This window comes from Battus philenor, unplaced genomic scaffold, assembly GCF_028537555.1.
Source record: "Battus philenor isolate CCGP_79_NKW_IND1 unplaced genomic scaffold, ilBatPhil1.0.hap1 SCAF_27, whole genome shotgun sequence".
In the NCBI taxonomy this organism is placed as follows: Eukaryota; Metazoa; Arthropoda; class Insecta; order Lepidoptera; family Papilionidae; genus Battus; species Battus philenor.
The window spans coordinates 568,318-590,541 of record NW_027181690.1 but is presented as its reverse complement, the minus strand read 5'-3'; the positions used below and the strand labels follow the sequence as shown (position 1 = coordinate 590,541).

The 22,224-nt window shown below is 35.5% G+C and overlaps 2 protein-coding genes across 2 annotated transcripts in view; both read left to right on the top strand.

Moving 5' to 3' along the window:
* Positions 1-341: 341 nt before the first annotated feature.
* LOC137925393 (uncharacterized) overlaps positions 342-22,224 on the top strand; it is a 35,249-nt gene continuing 13,366 nt past the window's right edge. The window contains exons 1-9 of the mRNA XM_068768825.1: positions 342-832; positions 4,398-4,631; positions 5,831-5,941; positions 6,053-6,108; positions 9,380-9,571; positions 10,441-10,538; positions 10,879-11,023; positions 11,436-11,596; positions 21,705-21,855. Of these exons, the coding sequence (XP_068624926.1) occupies positions 670-832; positions 4,398-4,631; positions 5,831-5,941; positions 6,053-6,108; positions 9,380-9,571; positions 10,441-10,538; positions 10,879-11,023; positions 11,436-11,596; positions 21,705-21,855 (1,311 nt within the window). The 5' untranslated portion in view covers positions 342-669. The remainder of the gene's footprint in view (positions 833-4,397; positions 4,632-5,830; positions 5,942-6,052; positions 6,109-9,379; positions 9,572-10,440; positions 10,539-10,878; positions 11,024-11,435; positions 11,597-21,704; positions 21,856-22,224) is intronic.
* Positions 12,830-18,090, top strand: LOC137925392 (uncharacterized). The gene is made up of 3 exons (XM_068768824.1): positions 12,830-13,036; positions 15,450-15,638; positions 17,453-18,090. Exons 1-3 carry the CDS (start codon positions 12,917-12,919, stop codon positions 17,660-17,662), a joined length of 519 nt encoding a protein of 172 aa, XP_068624925.1. The 5' UTR covers positions 12,830-12,916; the 3' UTR covers positions 17,663-18,090.

Sequence of the window (22,224 nt, the reverse complement as noted above, 5' to 3'; positions counted from 1 at the left end):
ACTACATTTATGATCTTTAAACTGTTTTCACAAAAGTAAACTAGCGTTTTAGAATATAATTATATGAATAAATATAAATTTTGGCTTGTCTTTTAATTGGCTCTTTTAAATGTTTATTTAAAAAATAACATCATTTCATACGTAATGGTTTTATCGTAAATGTTTTTATTGGTCAAATATTCTTATAAGAGATTTAAAAAATATACAATTAGGGTCGGATGACGACTTGAACACTTTATTATAGAAAATTGTTAGAAAATATTTGTATGAAAGCTTCATTTTACCAAAAAGATTATAAGAACATAGACAATCATTGTGGCGTCGTCCGGGCGGATGTTGTTTATGATCGACATTTTCCTTTGGAAATTAGATGTGGACATAAAAATTCTAAATTTTGTCATATTTAATAAGTATTTTGTTGTTGTTGAGTGTATTTTATTATGCCGGTACATGTAATCTAATAGTAGACGTGTAATAGTTGGTATATTACCATTTCTCTGGCTAGATTAAGGTGTAATTTTTTTTCTCCAGAAATATAGCGGGAAACCTCCGCTGTGACGCGCACAAACGTTGATAATTTACGGAGTGGTCTGCTGAGGTGTCGCACAGGTTGTTATGTGGTTATCTACGCTCTGACAGTGGTTTTGTGTAATATATTTAGAATTGACAATGTCAGACGAAATGGCGGTGGGTGATAACGCGACAAGCGACGAGAGTAAAGTAAACAGCGAAGATGTAGGAGCGGAGAACTTTGACGCCGCTGGTGAGGCTAGTCCAAAACCCTCTGACGAACCTCCAACCGTGTCTGACGACCCGAATTTAGCTGATGAAGGTGAGTACGCTTTCACATAACCTAGTAACTAATTGATGACATAAATATACTTGAAAACTTTTTACACTTATAATATCTGTTAATGTTTACTCAATAGTTATTGAAGCTGCAAAGTGCAAATTTTTTCAATTTACCTTTCTTAGGCGTATAAACCATCAATTTATAGTTTGCAATTGCTATTCTATATGAAATAGATGAACCTTAAATTCAATTTTTTGTAATAAATTTTTGGTAAACTTTGTTAAATGTTGTAGTAGTAGAAGTATAATATTTAACATAACATGTTTTAATAATGTCCTATTAAATTTAAAACTAATGGAACATTTCTTTTATGAAGATAATGCTAACTAGTTTAAAAATTCTTTGTATATTGAATTATTTGTACGAGCTGTGCCTGACTATAAAACTGTAAATAAAACCAGTTGTTTTATTTATTTCATTAAAGAGTAAGTGTTAATTATTGAAATAGCATTGGCAGAAATAGCCTCGGCAGGTGTAAAGTGATCTAGCAAGAATGCTTTATGTTACCATTTTCTAGATTTTATGGTGCTCTATCAGGAGGCCTGTTCTAAGCTTTTACATCATCATTATCATCATGACTACTGACAGCCATTCATTGCTAGCAGAGGTCTCAGTCAATCATTAGTTTTGAGAAGCGTATATCCAGTAATTTCCTGTAATATAATTTATATTACATATTCCACCATATTTACAAATACATATTTATTATTTAATGGAATCAAGTGTTACCTTGTGGAAGTCCATCCTAAGTAAGAAAAGGACCAATATTTAGCCACTTTCGCACATGCAGTAGTAGTTGTGCAACAAAGTGCACTGCCTGCCAGCCCGCTGATATATGCATCACTCTGTTAATGTTTTTTGGACTAATTGGTGTAACATAACTACTGAAGATGCCCTGTGGAGGTGTTAAACACTTGTTGAGTGATTTGGCGGTGGCGGTTGTGTGATTCGCATTGTTTGCCGCATACACATTTATCAGCAGGCAGGTGGGTGGTGCACTTTGTTGCACGACTACTACTGCATGTGCAGAAGTGGCTAAATATTGGCCCTTTTCTTACATATTTATTGATTAACACTTTTTTGTACACCATAGACAATAAATAGATTAAAAAATAAAGAACCAATACATAAGGTACAAGAGGCGGTCTTCTAAAATATGCTTTTGAAAGATCTTAGGGGGAGTCCCAATCCTTGCTTATTCCATTTTGTTGGCCCTCTCGGGCACTCTTGTCAGTCATTCCATGGAGTGTTCACTGAAGCAATCTAAGAGCTCAGTGACCTGCCAATCCATCCATCCATCCCAGTAAAATAGTAGTATGTAGTGGCTTAAGCCAAGGCTCTACTTTGAGCCCTCCAGCTTCGCTACTTTAACCCTTTTACTGCCAGGCGCCAATATATTGGCTCTTGCTATACTGGCTAGAAGTGCCATAGCCAATATATCTGCCCGTGCTTCGCAGCGCTTTACTATTCGCATTGCAGAAGAACTTTGTTTCAAAATAAATTTGTAACATGTTATAAATGACCTAATTTCATTATGAGAGATTAAAAATATATGTTTTCATTTTAACTCTGTGGAAGACGACTAAATATGGTGGTACCAAAATCTAGCATAAACACCGATGGTTGCCGCTCCAGTGACATACAAGCTGGGGTGTCATTTGCTGTGGCTATGGGCTCTTAATGAACCATTTACAGATATACTTCATAATAATTAGTCCATATAAAATTATGATGAAAATATGACTATTAGTATATGCAAATATGTTGTGTAAGACAGAACTCAACTTTTACTGTTTTTATGAATGTTTATACCTTTTCCATTTACATAATTTTTAATGCATAGAGAAAAACTAGTCAAAGTTTTTTCTCTACTTCATCCAAAGTACATTGCTTTTTGAATCATGTAAATATTGTTTCTTCTTGGGTTTTTATGCGCATTTTCCCAAACCCTAGTAAAACTATGAAATTCGTCCGGTTATTCACATGTAAACAGATTTTTTACGCCTGGCACTAAAAGGGTTAAAATAAATCTTAGAAATAAGCAAATTCTGCACCCTGTTACTTTGAACCTGTGGAAAAAGCAAATGCCATTTAGGCTGCAATGAGAGTCTGGTTTAAAATAATCAAATGTGATGAAACTCCAAATAGAAAGATAATAGGTCATCTATATCCATCAGGCTTATTATTATAGCCACAGTGCACATAGACAACCACAGAAACTTAAAGGTAAAACCAGCAGGCGCAGAGTAGAATGTCCTGCAATGAGCTTACAAGATGGATAAACAACACTTAAAGTCTTCGGAAGATGCTGGATGTATGCTTTTTCCAACTGATTTTATTGGAAATCTATCAGAGAGGCCTGTGTTCAGCAGTCTGTCATGGCTGTAATGATGATAATACCCTTCAACTTAGTATTGTAAAATTCTACCTCAAAATATTTCAAAAGTGTAGATGCTTAATTTGGTTTTTTATGTTATAACTACCATATAATTTGTCTAGCTTTGGTATGTTTGTATTTAAATGTATGTCCTTCCTAGCTGTTATAAATATTTTTTTTGTGGACCTTGCTATAGCGGACCTCAAATGTTCCTATCTTGTTTTGGCACAGGAGGTTCTATATCTCTTCTATTAATTTTTTTTACATATATATTTTTTATTTTTATGTTTGGTTAGTAAATTTTGTTAGTAAAGTGTCAGACAGGATTTAATGTGGCAATCTCTGACACTGTTTGTGAAAGTGTGTCAGTGATTCATCAACTTATTGTCTAAAGTGCATTATGAAAAATGTCTAATTGCTCAACTAATGACTTGAAATTATTTAGGTCATAATACACAAAAAACGACATATGAATATGTCGTTTTTCTTTTATTGTAAATATGAAATTTTTTTTGCCGAAAATTTGTAACATTTGCATTGTTTTCTGTACAGTGATAAGACATTTGAACACTTATTTCCTTGAAACACGGACTCTGTGTTTGGCACTAATCAGTGTAACATAACTCTTGGAGATGCCCTGTGGAGGGGGAAACACGTGTTGAATGATGTAATGGTGGTAGTTGTGTAATTCGCATTGTTTTCCGTATGCCCTTTTTATCAGCGGGCTGCCAGGCGGTGCACTTTGTTGTGCACGACCACTGCATGTGCGGAAGTGGCTAAATATTAGTCCTTTTCTTACTTAGGATGGACTCAAAACAATGCCTGATTCCATTAAATATTTATAACTCAATATTTTTTTAATCTATTTTATTTTTGTCTGTACTCTGCTTCACAAGATATTATAGTTGTGGCGAAGATGGAGGAAGAAACTCCAGAACAAAACATGTAATGGCTTGAGCCGAGATTCCTGATGGAGTCTTCAAGCTTATTGACTTTAAACAAGTTAAGGTTTAATATTCTTAGCGTTATGTTTCTTCAAACCATGTATAGCTGTAAATGCCAATAGGCAAAAATTAGTGTTTATAACAAAAGATTCTTTAAAGTGTTCTTTAAAGTGTGTTGTGTAAACATAGTAAATCTTAAAAAGTTAACAATGTTTTATTTTAGAACCACCAGAATTAGAAGATTGTAATGAAGAAGAAAACCCCGAGGCCGATGAAACAACAGCTAGCAAGGATCATCTAGCTGTTGAAGAAACAACCAAAGAAAAGTCAGATGAGGAAACTCGCGGTTTAAAACGCCGTGCTTCGGTGGCATTTAGTGATGGAGGCGATGAAGAATTTAAAGGATTTGATGAAGAGAAACCTGAAGATGTATGCAGAGAATATAGCCGCATTTTAGGTAAGCATCTGTTATAATTTTTCTTATTTATATTTCTGGTATTGGCAATTCATTTTCAGATACTTTTTAAGATTTTTATCTGAATTATTAACAATATAAAATTATTCTTTACTTTTTTCTATTTTCTTATTTGGTCTTAAAATATTGTGGTCTCTTCTTAGAAAAATAATACAAAATATTTTAAACACTTTTAAAAAGTATGTCTGACTGTTTTTTTTTTAACATTGACAAAAACAGTTATTATTTATTTATATTATAAATCTTATTTGCTTGATAGAAATATAGAAAAAAGACAGAATAGCATCTTTGAAAAACAAAGGTAACATTATTTAAAAGCGCTTGTTGCATCTACTTTGTTAATTTTTTATGTTATGTATGTTTAACCTCCGTGATTATTATTTTTTTAACCAAAATCACAGCTGTCAGCTTAGATGAAGTCTAGAGTGTCAGATGATAACGCGGCTAATTAAAATTATAAAAAAAACCAATATCTACAATGATTTTCTACATATTTAACAAATATGAAATTTTTTTCATGAAACATATCCAAGTGACATTATTGACAAAACATACTTTTTAAACTATGTGTATGTACAAATAATTTAATTTTTCAAACACTGATTCAATTACTAAATGTTTGCCTATTGCCTATAATCTTATCATTTTTTAATAATTGCCTAATATAAAAATGTTTCTTTAGTTAAAATGATAATAATTTAATTTGAATCATTAATGTTTTCTTTTACACATACAAATGTGTAACATTTACACATATGCCTTGATATCTCTCTACCACTTTGGGTAGACTGATAGAGAATGCCTGTTCGGTATTAAATGCGAAATTACACAAGTTGTAATAAATAAATAAAATGTCACTGTTTTAATATGTCATATGATATGAACCCAAACCACTGACATAGCTTGAAGAATTGAAGTGGCAGTTGGTGGTGCAGATCATGCAACCGATGGCCGTTGAGGCTGAAAGGTTCTCATGAGGTTTTCACAAGCTCGTACAACCGGGCCAGGGGAGGTTCCCCACTATGTGGACCAACAACATAGTTAAGTTCGTGGAAAGTCACTTGATGCAGATAGTGTAAGACAAGTCATTCTTGCGATATAAGGGAGGCCTATGCTTTGTAGGGGGCGTTCATTGGCTGAATGAATGATTTGCAATTAAAACAAATATTTAATACTTTCAGAGCGATTAGAATCGGAAGTGCAAACAGCGATTAAAGACTTTAAGCCTGTCAGGACATTGAAGGCACCTTTTTCATCAGTGAATGCTGGTAAAAGGCCACGTCAAGACACTGGTATGTTTCACTTTTAATTCATATTTCTTTATATCGTTAACTGGCTTTTACAAATTGTTTTTTTATTATTTTAATTTGTAAATATATACAGTATGATTTCATTATTTACAGATGGATCGAGACCTTCTTCAGCTTTGTCTACCAGGTCAGATGGAGAATGGTCCGAGGTAAGCTGTTTTATTTGATTAATGTTTATCTGTGTTGCTTTACAGCCAGTTATATTGCAAATTAAAAAAATAGTTCTTTGCATGTTTTGATGTGACAAAGACAAATATATTTTGTAATAATTGGAAAATCAAGATAATGTCAAAAAATGCGTGTAAATATAAAAATTATAGCGTCATATAAAATATATACTAAGCTGCTATGTGTATGTTTGTCAAGGAATTTTAAAGACATACATAGTATTGTAAATGTAATATAAAAGTATTTTGGATATTTTTATAAATATTATATGTTCCTAAAAAACTTGTAATTAAATTATTCGATTTAATTCATAGGTAAAAGAACACATAATTGAAGTTAAAAGTTTCGAGAAGTGTTTTGTAATAGATTACTTTCAAAATTTATCTGGTTCCGGTATACCCCTGCCTCTACATGACTACCATAATCCCAAAACTAGACAAAAAATGTAAAGATTAGATTTAACTATTCAAATTTGAGTTCCAATTGCATTGTCACTAATAATTATTAATTTAATTAATTGAATGTGCTGGAAATTAAGGTTAAAATAGTAAAGTTCAATATAAAAGTGGAACCGTACATGTACCATCATTGTCGTTCTTAAAACAAATTTTTGTTTTTCACTATCAAAGCTGATACATTTTTATGGACCCTCATATATTGTGAACACCTACGTCCAGTATGCCATGGGTCATTGGGGTTCCACAATTATTACATTTGAACGTTGAAATTTAAATTATTATAATTTTCGAGCAATATGTTCAAAAATTTATAAAAGGCTTTGATGTTCATATTCATAGTGGCTTTATTGGTGGTGCAAAAGTAATGTCATAATTTGAACGCGCCTTAATTTTTACAAATAGCGTCAAATATCACTGTAGTTTGATATTTATAATTTAGATATTGGTTCACAAGGACTCCTTTATTCACAAATCAGATGGTCACCATACTTTAACACAAAGTATACTTTCGCTTAGTCCGAACTTCGCTTCCAAATCGCTCAAGAAATCACTGTTCAAATAACTTACCAAATAGTTACTTTGTATCACTAATCGTAGATATTAATCTTATAACTCAAAAAAAAAACACTGAACTGTCGTCATGGGGAGTACACCTATTTATACCACGCAGAAGGTTCCAGTAAGTTAAATAACTTGAATGTCACACTTGCTCTTGATCTTAGGGTTCCGTGTTTATTATTTAGATGGTTTTGTAACTCGTGCTTTTTAACAATATATAGAGAACTAGTTGTCAACAAGCGTGTATATCTAGGATTTGGGGCCATACGAAAAACTAAAGGCACATTCACATTATGACATTACTATTGCGCTACATGTTATTAGTAGCAATTACTGCTTTTGCGATTTGAAATTAAAAAGTATTTACTCCAGACCAATTAATGATGTAAGGAGACATTATGAATTAAATTCAATGAATAGCATACATGCATGTCAATATTAATTGCTTGACTCGTTAAAATTGCAAAGAGACTCCGCTGTGTTTGCTTAAATGAGAGAGTAAGTTCTAATTTGGAATTTTTTAACATTGTTCAGTGCAAACCCTCTTCATCTCTACATACAAAAACAATTGGAAATGTTAAAAGGGTATGAACTATGAAACTATTAATTATTTATTTTTTTGTTTTTATACTAATCGTTAACCATATGTAAAATGTGATGGTTTTGTTTTTATAATTTTAACATTGTGAATTTATTTCTTAATATGTTATCCAGTTGTGTGATGTCACTAAACTGTTTTTATTGCATGAGAAATTATTAACAAAATTTTTGAAAAAGGAATAACAAACAATTCCTAACAGAGTTTGGACATTCGGATGCATTTTTTATCTATGGTACATTAAGTTTGGGAACGGTGTCCCTTATGGTGGGCTTTATAAAAAGGCTCAAGGTCACCCAGAGAGCAAGGTCTATGCTCGGATCTGAAATGAATCTTGAAGAATTGCTTGCTTGAATTGGTCATTAGGGCTGAATGATTCTTGAATAGTGATGAATTGGTTGACACAGCAAGGGTAGCTCGACCACTAGGTCAACCATCACATGATCAGGGTCACAGGAAGTTGCTGTATGCGGGCAGTGATAGACCCTTGATAGCAGTGATCTTTGGGGGAGTTCTATACCTAGCAAAGGGCGTCTATAGGTTAATATGGTGATGATTATAATAAAGAAAACGAACTAACTTCTGGTCAATGTGAACACAGCTTTCTAAATTAAAGTAATCTAATTGGCTAAAGATGTCTGGATATGTTGATGATGGATATGTTGACAATGATATGTTATTTATTGTGTGCACAAAGTTTAGTGTGGTTTATTGAAATAACCAAGGGAGGCATATGGAAAGGGAGACAATGAACACAGATGTTAAGAAACCTATATGTAGACTAAATATTAATTATTATTTATTTTTATTAACTATTATTGTTAAAAGATATCAATGATTGTTTGTGTTAAAGGTAACTATATTGTAAATGCCTATAGCCTGTTGAAGTTAGCATATATAATATTATATGTTCGCCTCGAGGCTATGTAAATGTCATATGTAATTATATATATTTAAAATTGGTATAATACTGACTTTCTTTCGGCTGTTCTTCTTGGGTCTGTGGCATTTACCCAGGGTAATAAAATATTGTCGGGTTTAAACAATCACTGGAGATGTCTCCGGTGTTCGGTTAAAACTGGACTTGTACTGTGAGTGCAAAAGGTTAACTAAAACAAGATGTTAACATGATTATTATATATGGGTCGTGTTGTTGAATAGGTTTTGCATGATTTGTGGGAATGGTCAAATATTATGTGGTATGTGAACGACCGCTTTGTAACATAAAGTCCGATAAAGATTAATAAAAAGAATATTATTAATTCATCATCATCACCACATGGGATGATAGATGCCCACTGCAAGGAATAGGCATATATTATTAATTAGTAATTATGTAGTATTATGTGTAACCTTTTGGGGGATTGATTCTGACAATTTGCAACAAGTCAAGATTGTTGCGAGAGAGATTGTGACAATATTTGGAGGTGGCCTATATCATTCTGTGGGAGTCTATTGGTTGACATGTCTAAATTAAAAAATGGATAATTATCATCTTGGGTATTACATTTGACTTTATATAAAGGGTGTTTAAATAAATAAAGATGCATCCGATGGACCAAAGGCTGATTTACGCAATGCGAAATTGTATGTGTGTTATATCTGTTGCAATATGTTGTAATGAGACTTATGGAACAGGCGGGCGCTTCGCCCGGCATCCGGGGGCGGCGCTCTACGACGGAGATGTCATCACCTCTGCTGCGGGCACCCCTGGAACGCGGCTGGAAGCGTGAGCTGGTGTTCCGTGCCGCGCTAGACGCTCACTCGAGGCGCAACGCAGATATTTACTACTACACGCCACAAGGGAAGAAGCTGCGCTCCACCAGAGAGGTCAGTATCATATCAGTTCACAGCTAGACATTTTACAAATATAACCAACAAATATAATCTTATATACCTACAAGCTGATCTCGCAAACATTGTTTTGCAAAAAAAAATTTAGTTTTTAATTAACAAATAAAAATTAGGGTTGATCGTAGAGGGGTGAAAATTTAGAGTTGTATGTATTTTTGTATGCTGTATCATAAAAAAAAAACGAAAACAAAATTTTTTTATCTAAAAATAAAAAAAAATGTAGGGGTGGATCACCCTTAACATTTAGGGGGATGAAAAATAGATGTTGTCCGATTCCACCCTGGCCGATATGCGCGCTAAGATTCACGAAAATCGGTCGAGCCGTTTCGGAGGAGTTCAATCACGCATACCGTGACACGAGAATTTTATATATTAAATTAACACATATATTGTAGTTGGATCACATATTAAGTTATTGGTTTTATATAATACTAGGTGGTCAAGTTCCTAGACGGTTCGAGCCAGTTTTTAAAATTTAGAATTTTTGCCAGGTGTAAATATTTACGTATGTTAAAAGTTAGGGCAAAATTTAACTAAATTATTATTTACAAGAATTCTTTTCGTGAACACATTTAAGTCTATACATTATATCAAGAGTGGCCAAGCTCTTTGATAGTGCGAGGCAATCTTCGAAATTTGAAATCTTGTTGCGAGCAATTGAATATGCATTTAAACACACACAAAAGAATGTTATCGTACAACTTAAACGTAAGTTCGGCGACTGTGTTCAGTAAATATATATATATATATATATATATATATAAATATATACGTATAAAAATATTTATATATATAAATATTTATATATAAATATTTATATATATATATTAATCATTGGTTCACAGGTTGCAGAACATTTAGCGGGGACCGGATTGACTTTGGAAAACTTCTCATTCTTCAAGGAACCACTTGGCGTAGATGATCCTGAAAAGGAGATTATACGGTATGTACCTAAACAGTTTCCTAAAAGTGTTTGATTGCTGTTAATATATTATTTCATAGTGGTATACCCTTATATGATGTAGTGGATAATCTGGTGAAATTGATTTATGTATCCAAAAATATAGCCACAAAGACAGGTCTTGTGTAGTCTGCGTTCAGCTACTTCCCCCGACCTTGGCTATGTCGATGGTTCATCTAGGAGGCGTCTAGCATTGCCATTTCAGATGAGCAGTTTTTCAAATCGTGTGATGATCTTGGTCCTTCTGCGGATCTCATTTCTGATTCGATCTTTCACCGAAGCTCAGTATATACAAACAATAATAATGTTTAATAACTTACAGTGACGCGAAACTGATGCGCCGAGTGGAATCCCCCGTGCCCGCCCCTCCGCCTCCAACAGAGGGCAAACGCACCCCCAAACCTAAAGCTCCGAAAGGTGCCAGTCCAGAGCCACCAACACCCAAGTCACCTCCTTCTAAATTGAAGGTAAGATGCTCTTGTTAAATTTAAAATGTTTATTAAGCAAAAGCTTGTATATCTAATATATAAAATTCTCGTGTCACGGTGTTCGAACTTGAACTCCTCTGAAACGGCTTGACCGATTTTTACCAAATTTAATATGCGTATTCAGTAGGTCTGAGAATCGGCTACTATCTATTTTCTATACCCCTAAGTGATAAAGGCTGTTCACACTTAAAAAAAAAATATTTTTTTAACGAAATTTTTTGTATTTATTTTTTTATGATACAGCATACAAGAATACATACAACCATAAATTTTCACTCCTCTACGATCAACCCTTATTTTTTATTTGTAAATTAAAATATCAATTTTTTTTTTGCAAAACAACGTTTGCGGAATCAGCTTGTTGTATTATATAAATAAATTGATTATTCAGGTGAAGTCGATGGGTTCCCGGCTGAGCAACAACGGAACTCCTCCTACTGCGGTCGCACCCAAGCAGACCCGGCGCCCGCAGGGCTCCACCCCTGCGCCCACGCCTGCCCCTGCTCCCGCCACGCCGGATAACAACAACAGCGCCACCTGGAAGAAACCCAGGTAAGATTACATACTTATATATCTTGTGATGTACTAAATAAATATTGTACATGAAAGGTTCTATATTTGTGATAGACAACTTGAAGCGATGTTATGTATAGAATTGTAGAGCGCATTATTTGACCACATATACATATGATATGTTAAGTTAGGTAATAAGTTAGAATAAGTTAGTGTATAAGTAACGGTGTAAATATGAATGTACTCTGAATGATTACAAATGGGTTAAATTTGTTTTTATTTCGTAACGAAGGTGTTGAAGTATGTGTCCGGTGTAAATGTGAAGGGGGTTAATTGACAATGTGCAATTAACCCCCTGTTGCGGGTACTGAGCGGTCGCGAGTGTAGTGTGCGTGTGGGGCCAGGGCGGCAGGCGCGACACAGCCGCCGCCGCCGCAGCCCCCGCCGGCACCGCAGCCCCCGCAGCCCCAGCAGCCCCCGCCGGCGCCCCAGCCCGCGCAGCCACCGGCGGCTCCACAGCCCCCTCAACCACCGCCGCCCCTGCAGAGCCGGCCGCAGCAAGTCCGCACCGAATCTGAGACCAAGGTTGTTAATTTTTTCTTATTTCACTTTGCATCATCATCATTGGTATATTAAGTTGATACTCCATCTTCAGGTGACTTGATTCATACAACTCCTCATTAATATGGTGATAGATACTATTTATTGACTATTAAATAACTTTCAATGTTAAAAAATTCAATCCGTTACTGAAACACTTTACAGGGTTCTCTAACCAAAAAATTCAAGTGGCTGTGAGCAAGCAATGTCTGTTGAGTTGATGATTAAGAGGATCTTGAGAGTGCAGGCCATAAAAGGCATAAATCAAGGTCTTATTTTAGAAGAAACGATAATTAAACACCAGCTTTAAGTAAATAAGACCAGAAGTGGTTTAATGTTGATGCTTAAGCTCCGAAACCTCTTCTCGTACAAAATACTCCAAAGTTTCAAGACGGTCTTTGACCAATGTGTGACATGGTCACTTACCCTGGGCCTCATAGGACGGTTTAAACTCACCCAGAGAGCAACCATATATTCGGAAGTTTCGCTGCGAGATCCAATTAGAAACCAGAACATCTGCAGAAGAACGAAGATCACCAATGGCCTTTGGAGCCGAAAGGTTATCAAATGGCGACTCCACTAGGTGGTCGGTCCACCTCCATCACTGGGCCTATGTCCAGCAATCATATTGAAGTCCATAAAACATTCTTCAACTTAAACCCACAAGCTACACTCCTATTAACCATTACATTGTTAGAATTTATGTGTGTTTGACTTTACCTGGTGCAGAGTTCTGGTCAGGTGGTCCAGCCGTGCTCGATGTCCTGCGGGCGCGGCGCGGTGCCTTCGCTCGCTTGCACCGCCTGCCTCTGCCTGTACCACCCGGCCTGCGCGGGCCTGCACTCGCAGCCGCACCACCACAGCAACTTCCTCTGCAAGGTGATCCATGAGAAAACTTGTTCACCACACACAATAATCGCTTTTTATTGTATGTATGTGTATATATATATACAATGCGATTAAAATAAGAATAGGACGGGCTCTCGGCTAACTTCACTCATATAAGTACGGTCAGCATTAAATATATAAAATAAAAAAAATAATAATAATTGTTTTTGTTGATTGTTTAATTTGTTCTACAATGATCAAAAGAGGTAGTGTTTTACATCGGCGAGCTCGAGAGATTATCAGCAATGTTGATAAGTACTTCGAGGAAGAGAAAAAACTTGCCATTATGTTGTTGGACCAGTTAAAACAAGCAAGAATTGTACCAGGGCCAGATGGCAATATTCATATATCGCGTGATGTATTTGGAAGTTTCATTAAGCATTTGGAAACTGCTTCGAAGGTAACCGAGCGAGTGACTTTAGCCACTGGTATTATTTTTAAACATTGCTTTTTTTGCACACTATACCAAGTTCCCGTTGTGACGTCACAACATGGCGCTAGGCCGGTCCTATTCTTATTTTAATCGCATTGTATATATATGTATCCAGTAACCAAACAAGTGAAACCTCTTTGCAAGTTTTGGTCAAGATCAATGGTTGCCAAACGGATCGATATCACTAAATTATCCAAAAATGTGTCTACAGGAGATAACATTAACGTAATTATTTCCAAGATGAAAAGTGGTATTTTGTTCTGTAAAATTACAATTCAAATGTTATATTTATTCATACAGAATAGCGGTATTTAGAAATCTTGTAGAAACAGAGTTCATTGTTGTTTATGTATTTTATTTTATTTATATATACATATATAAATACAGTACTATATGTACAGTAATCGGCGATTAGTATTGCACATCGAGCTTTGGTAAGAGACAATCGGTTAATTTATCTAACCCACACTACCTTTGTGACGTATGCGACATAGACAACGCTCTATGAAGCCGATTTTAGCCGATTTTCTCTTTCCTAAGAGCGATGCGCAATATTTATCACTGGATATTTGTATATGCATACATATATAACTAGATATCTTAGGATATTTAGGAAACCCATAGACAATAACTAAAGTTTTCATTTAATTACTTAAACTTCATTAACATTAAAAAGGCAAAATTCTTGAAAGAATATTCATTATTTTTAAGGGAGATTTTCAAAAGTAAAGCTTGATGTGGCACGAGACGGAAATGGTTTGGGACAAGTTTGAGGTGACATATTTTACGAACGGCTCCATACGTCATGTGAAAAAGCTTGGAATATGTAGATATATAAATTTAATACATTGTAAAGCCGCGTTCACACGTTTGGTAAGCCAAGCTGTGACGAGTTGAAACATGTCGATAGTGTTTGACTTAATTTGCAAGTGCTTATTGACGGTCCGACATGTGTTAGCTTTAAAATTAAGCTTCCTCTATAGCAGAGTTCCCCAAACGTTTTTTGTGTCGTAGACCCCTTGCCATGTTTTTCCGCGTTGGGTAGACCCCCTACTTAAGGTAATATTGATTTCCTGTAAATTTCTAACTGTAGCGAAGTTTAGTGTTAAAAACTTAAAGTAAAAACACATGTTAATTTATACATTTAATAATTGAATTTAAATTAAAACTACTCAAAATAAAATTTTGTATCTGTTATGTAAAATATATGTAACATTAAATAAATATATTTTTTAACTTCATAGGTACTTTTATAAATAATGTAAGTGTTTATGATATTATAAGATAGTATGATGTAAGTTAATAGGTACTATCAGTTTATGTGTTGAGATCCACTATCGTGGACCCCCTATTTTCATTTCATGAACCCCTAAATTTTTTTTCGCTGACGTAGACCCTTGCAGGTTGTCGTAGACCCCTAGGGATCGATATAGACCACTTTGGGAACCACTGCTCTATAGCTATTTAACTTTGTGCAAAAAGATCAATTTATTACTCCCGTCCCTACTGACTACAAGTCGCAGTATTTATTGTCCAAAACTTTAATGGACTAATAAAAGTAAGAAAAGTACTAATATTTAGCCACTTCCGCACATGCAGTGGTAGTCGTGCAACAAAGTGCACCGCCCGCCAGCCCGATGATAAATGCGTATGCGGCAAACAATGCGAATCACCCAACCGCCACCGCCAAATTACTCGACACGTGTTTCACCCCTCTACGGGGCATCTTCAGGAGTTATGTTACACCGATTAGTGCCAAACACAGAGTGAGTCACTCACTCGCGGGCTGGCGGGCGGTGCACTTTGTTGCACGACTACCACTGCATGTGCGGAAGTGGCTAAATATTGGTCCTTTTCTTACTTAGGATGGACTTCCGTAAGGTCACGCCTGATTCCATTAAATAAAATGGACTAATAAAATTTTTGATATTTGTTAAACTAACTTTAATAAATTTGAAATAATTTTTTCAGAATTGTCGAAAGTCTACATCACCGCCACTGGAGCCTCCGCCGTTAACCCACAAGTCAGGAGCAACAGCTAATGCCTCTAGTGTAACGGTAGCGGCGGCTGGTACCCGTCGACCAACCGCCACCATACCCACACCGCTACCCGTACCCGCTAAAGTGCGACCAGATAAACGCGTGCTCTTGCGCATGAAGGTATTGAGCATATCATGGTGTTTAATAATGTTCCAATAAGCGAGTAGTGAAACCTCATAGAGTTAGGTACTGCGCAGGACCTGGTATTTGAATACCTAAAGGCGACGTTTTAAATAGCAGTGTGCGAGCCCATCGCTCGTGTAACCGTGGGGCTGAAAAGTTCTACAGTGGCGACCAGGAGCTGGTAGACGTCCTACTAAGTGTACTGATGACATAGACAAGATCGGGAAGTCACTGGATGCAGAACGCGCAAGATCGATCATTGTGGTGATCTTTGGGGGAGGGCCATGTCAAGTGAAATAAACCGCATGAGTGTTCCACACGGAACACTAAACCATGTGCTCGTATTAACATTCTTTTAGTGCAGAGTTCCCCAAACTTTTTTGTGTCGTAGACCCCTTGCCATGTTTTTTCGTGTTGGGTAGACCTACTTACCTGATATTGATTTTCTGTAAATTTATTTGTTTGTCCCTCATTCGTATTTATAGGGTAACGAATTGAACAAGTCAATGCAAGGTAGCGAAGCTCTGAGACTGCAACTCTCAGGTTTTTACAAGTACCAAATGTATTGCGACCACAAAGCGAATACCAACATCCTACAACTTACACAATTATATAAACATATATAATATTGTTTTTACTTCATAGGTACTTTTATAAATAATGTAAATGTTTTGATATTATAAGATAGTATGATGTAAGTATATAGGTACTATCAGTGTATGTGTTGAGATCCACTATCGTGGACCCCTATTTTCATTTCATGGATCCTCAAATTTTTTTTCGCTTACGTAGACCCCTTGCAGGTTGTCATAGACCCCTAGGGGTCGATATAGACCACTTTGGGAATCACTGGATTAGTGTTTTGATTTAAGGCTTGTTTACCTGGGGGAGACTTACTTTGCAATAGGCATCTATCAGTGGAAAAAAATAATTGCAAAGAAGAGTTCGATAGGAGTGTGTTAAACTCATTTCACGATCAGGAATAAGAAAATCCATAGAAGAATAAAATTAACTGATATCATCCAGCAGATTGGTGGTGTCGGTTGTGGTTGCAAAGTGGCAGTGGTCTTGTCGCATAACAGGCATACCAGAAATATATACCAATACCAGGTCAATGTCCACCTGTGAATGTTGTACAGCTGAAATGGTGATGAAAGATTTAACAAATATTTATTCTTTCAGCTTTGTTAAGCACCTTCGAAAAGTCAACATACATTTGAATATATAATTTATCTTCTATCCCTATGTATCCCAACGTGGGGCTCACGTCTCATAGGGTGGGCAATTCAAAAGTGGATTTAATACGAGTTTAATCCTTTCGCTTTAATATAAAAATTATGTAACATTTGGAGGCTTAAGAATTTTAGAAAGGCTAATAGTGGGGATGGCACAAACAATTTTGAAAAATACTGTCCCATATGATGTTTAATATGATAAAATACTCTATAGATGAGTCTTTTGTAAGAAAAGGACCAATATTTAGCTACTTTCGCACATGCAGTGACAGTCGTGCAATAAAGTGCACCGCCCGCCAGCCCGCTGATAAATGCGCATGCGGCAAACAATGCTAATTACACAACTGTCACCGTCAAATCACTCAACACGTGCTTCACCTCTCCACGGGACATCCTCAGGAGTTATGTTACACCGATTAGTGCCAAACACAGAGACATTTAATATAGCTCTTTTAATATAGCTTAGAACTTTTTCGCAGATAAATTTAAAATTGCATTAGGGATTTTATTAAGGAGGAGTAATGTATACCTCATTCAAGTTTGAATTATGTAAATAAAATTATTGTAAAATAATAGGTGGCAGGTGGCGGTGCAGATGGGTCCCGTGTGTGGGCGGTGGCCGCACCCCCAGCGGCGAGCGGAGCGGGTAGCGGACCAACTAGTGGAGCGATCAGTAGAACACCACCTCCCGGCGTCAGACCGACTCTACCGCAGTCCCTGGCCGTGCTCAACGGCCGTCGCTTCATCGTCGTCCCCCGCTCCCTAGTGCACTCTGACCCGCACTGACGACATCGCACTGACGTCACAACTCTGACGTCACCGCACTAATACCAAGTCACCCGTATCGCCACGATGACGTCACAGCGTTACAGACATAAATGTCTCGTGGCGATAGTAATATAAATTGATGGAATTCTATTACAAATAATTGACAAATTTTCAAGAAACAAATATTGGAAGTAAGCGCTGAACTAGGTGGACTGATGACATAAGGTCGCTGGATCTGTCGATCTTTTGGAGAGACTTATGCCCAGCAGTGGACATCCATTGGCTCAATGAAGAAGCGCTGAACAGGAAAATGTTACGTTGATGTAGTATGACTACTTAGTCATTGAGTGCTTTTGATTGCAATCGAATAAGCACTTTACTTGTAAATTGATTTTTTCACCTTTAGATAGTTAATTATAACTTAATTAAAATTTAAATAATTTGTTTCTGGAATACACCAATACCATGTGGTTTCGTTTCGCGTTCGTTGTTTTTAGTCTTCAATTCTTTTTTAATTTTTTTTTCTATAAGATGGCAACATTTGTTTCTAATTGCGCTATGCCATCAATACTCTGGGATTCCTATTCTAACTAAAAATATTATACAAAGCAATTTTAATACGTTTTCATTTTCACATTGTTTAATTAATTTTATAATTTAGTTTCAATGAGCGTATTGTGCTTTTTTTTAAAAAGAGAAATAAATTTTTACGTACTACGTATAATTTATATAAATATTTTATACAATTGCACATCTGTATTGTTTTTGTTTTTCTAATGTTACACTTTGTTCATTTTTCATTTTAGAGTAGTATTTTCGTAACTCTGCAACCTATCTTCGATCTTTACATGGCATTTATTGAAATTCTTAATACACTTTGTGTTGTGGTATTGGTGTATACTAGAAATTTTAATATAAGTTCTACGGAGTCTGTGTGAAATGCGAATTGCATTGAAGATACAGCATTCTTGACAACGTAACATATGAGGCTGTATATGAACTTGATTTACTTTTTCACGTAAACTTGTGCGAATGAATTTTTTAAGTTATCCATATGTTCGGTTGTCGTGTTTTGTGTTTGTACATTATATCCTATTTGTAACGTCATAAAGATCAGATTGATATGTCAAAAATGTGTTCAAACTCTATGAATATAGATTATTTTTGATATCTGTGAGTGTCGATTGTTTAATGTACAAGATTAGACAGGAATTATTTTGATTTATTCATCTAATTTGTATCTAACCAAACTTAACAAGGTATATAATGCTACCGGAACCTCTGTACCGCTTAGGTACCTTAGGAAAGTTGTGAAGCGTGTGTGAAGAGGGGCGGAAAAGGAGCATCGGAGACTGACGTAACGAAGCGACCTGTACTCCCCCCTCATCTCGCCGCGCATATCTAAGGCGCGGTACAGCGGTTTCGGTAGCACTATACCGTAACGAAGCGACCAGTACTCCACCCTCTCGTCTCGCCGCGCATACCTAAGGCGCGGTACAGCGATTTCGGTAGCACTATACTGATGATTGATCGTATCCACAGGAGATGTCTAGATAGAAATTATTTGCTTTTGTATATAGCTTATTTAGACGCAACACTTACAATCGAGTGACTATCGTATTAGTCATTAGTTATTAAAAATAAGAAAGTAATATGTTTATATGAACTTGTGCTAGCTTACTATGGCAAGCACTTTTTTATTGAATAAATCCAGGGATGTGAATAAGCTTGGGAGATGAGATGGCCACGATGAGGGGTTCAGCGACTTCCTGTGGACTCGACTATGTTGTTGTCCCCTAGTGGGGGGCATGTAGATATAAAACTATATCTGCAGGTGTTAGTGAGACAAGTACTTTACCCTCTGAATGAGAGAGAAAATTCTTTTTATTTAATTTATTGGTAGAATTATTTAGTTAAATATGTATATGTTGATCTTGATTGATAACATTGTATGTTTATCCTTTTTTGTCAAAATGACTTTTTTTGGTTGGTATGTAAATATTGAATTAGTGATTTATCGACTAATGTAAGATTGAAATTGACATTTTGAATTATTCAGTTTATAATGTGACAGCCCAAGTCTAGGTATCTTGGATGTACTTACTATATGAAGTGAACACCAAAACGATCAAAGAGTTTTGCGGTCTGTCAATCTGGTGAAATTGAATATAGCTGCCCAAGCTGGGTTTCACCAGGAGCCCTAGAGTTTCTCTACCTTAAAAGAGGTTTAAAAGGCAGTGAAAGTCGGTTTAAGAAAATTACAACCTTTGACATTTGCCTTTCAATTATCATACAAAAAAAATTCATTTGTCTGTCTTTTATATAGGGTGTTTATTAAAGTTGTAAAAGTTAAAAGAGGGTGAGTATGTAAATCGTTTCTCAATATAAAGCCTTAAATCTTACAAATTTTTTTCGATCAGCCTGTAAAGCTGTCACTTTGAAATATGTTATATTAATTTAAATTTTCTATTGTAATGCGAAAGGTTAATTTCTTATGGCATAATAAAGTCTGCAGGGATATATAGTAAATATATCCCTGCATTTATTGTTGTACAGGATGTGCCATATATTAATTTACAGCAAATGATCTATTTACCTATCATCCTGTATACGAGTCAAAGTATTTATATAACAATTGTAAATTTTAATATTTGTTTACGTATGAATCGAAAATAACTTCATGGAAATTATAATTGAGTCACCCTGTAGACATTGGTAAAGAACTGTCAGCTATGATAGAATATTGTACGATACATAAATTATTTTGTACACTCACAAATATCAAAATTAATATATATTAGAATTAATTATCTTAATTGTTCTTCTCATATGTATTTGTGGTCAAATAGGGATACCATTTATATACATTGCATAGCGTATTGTAATTTATATAATAGATTATAGTATAGTTGTAAGAAATACGAGTTGATTATATATATTTGTGTAAGCAAGGGGCTAGAGCAATCTATGCAAATAATTTGCAAGAACTCTAAATTTTATAACATGTAGGATTAATGTTTTGCTTGTGTTGAATTATAAATAATACAAAGAGATAACGCTATACATGGTGTTCATTTTTAAAAATTTGGATGCACTTTTATAAAGGTAATATTTACGTATATATATGTTATTTTTTAGTTTTGTTTTGTTAATACATATAATTGTTTAAATGAATTTAGCTTAGAGTTTCCCAACGTGGGGTCCCACGTTCCACATTGTGGCAATTAGAAAGTGGACTCGATACGAGTTCAACTATGAGTTCAATACAAGAGATTGTGCAGTGTTCTTACCTACACTTACTAAATTATATATATATATATATATATATATATATATATATATATATATATATATATGAGTAGTAATAGTGTTTCGGACGGCTCTGTTAGATGGCGCCAATAAATTCTTGGAACTTTGAAAAAAAATGACAGCAGAACTTATGTATATCTAAATATTTATACGTAAAGTATTTTTTATCTTTTTAGTTTTATATTACAAAGATTTGTGTTCTTAAAGAATTTTCAAAGAGTTAATCAAATTTTTTTTTTTTTTTTTTTTTCAATTGCAAATGTTAATTTTTTAGTATATTATTTCTTTTAATAATCAGGTATCGAAAAAGCTAGTGGGTAGTCGATGATTAGCTAGTCACTAATTATTTACACTTTAGTATTGTTTTACTAAGTGAACATAGTCCTGCGAACTAAAGTAATTCCGGAGATTGTTTCTGGGAGCCCCTGAATTTAGTTACTGCGAAATGGAAATCATCAGGTTCAAAATGCTTTGCTTCTGGAGACAGGGTTTATTGGGGTGACTGCACCCATTCTAGTGTATGCATTGTTCACGGTACCCCTGGAACTGCTATCACGACAATCCTGAAGGCAATGGAACGTGACTATAAAGGGATCTAGGCGAAAAGTTTAAAACGATCTATGAAAAAATTCATCTTTGACAAACATAAACCGTTTTATAAGCAAGTTATATATATATGTGTAAGTAACAATGCTAAAAATACTTAATATTTTATAGGAATATTTTAATGCAACCTTGACTTTTTATATAGCGAGAAGGCTGGGCGTGGACGTCTTGCGAATGGTGCGGCTTCACCTACAGCGTCACCGAGGCGCCGTGGCCGCCCACGCCTGGAGGACCTGGATCACTTCACCACATTCTGCACGAAGGCACAACAGAATAACTATATGGTTGCTGTACAGGTAAGATATATATATATATATATACACCTTTGTGATATTTGTTGACAGGACCCATGGTTCGTGCAATCGTACTCTATACATCAGTCTTTTGTAAGAAAAAGACCAATATTTAGCTACTTCCGCACATGCAGTGGCAGTCGTGCAATAAAGTGCACCGCCCGCCAGCCCGCTGATAAATGCGTATGCGGCAAACAATGCGAACTACACAACTGCCACTGTCAAATTTCCAACACGTGTTTCACCCCTCCACGGGGCATCTTCAGGAGTTATGTTACACCGATTAGTGCCAAACACAGAGTCTCTGTGTTTGGCACTAATCGGTGCACTTTGTTGCACGACTACCACTGCATGTGCGGAAGTGACTAAATA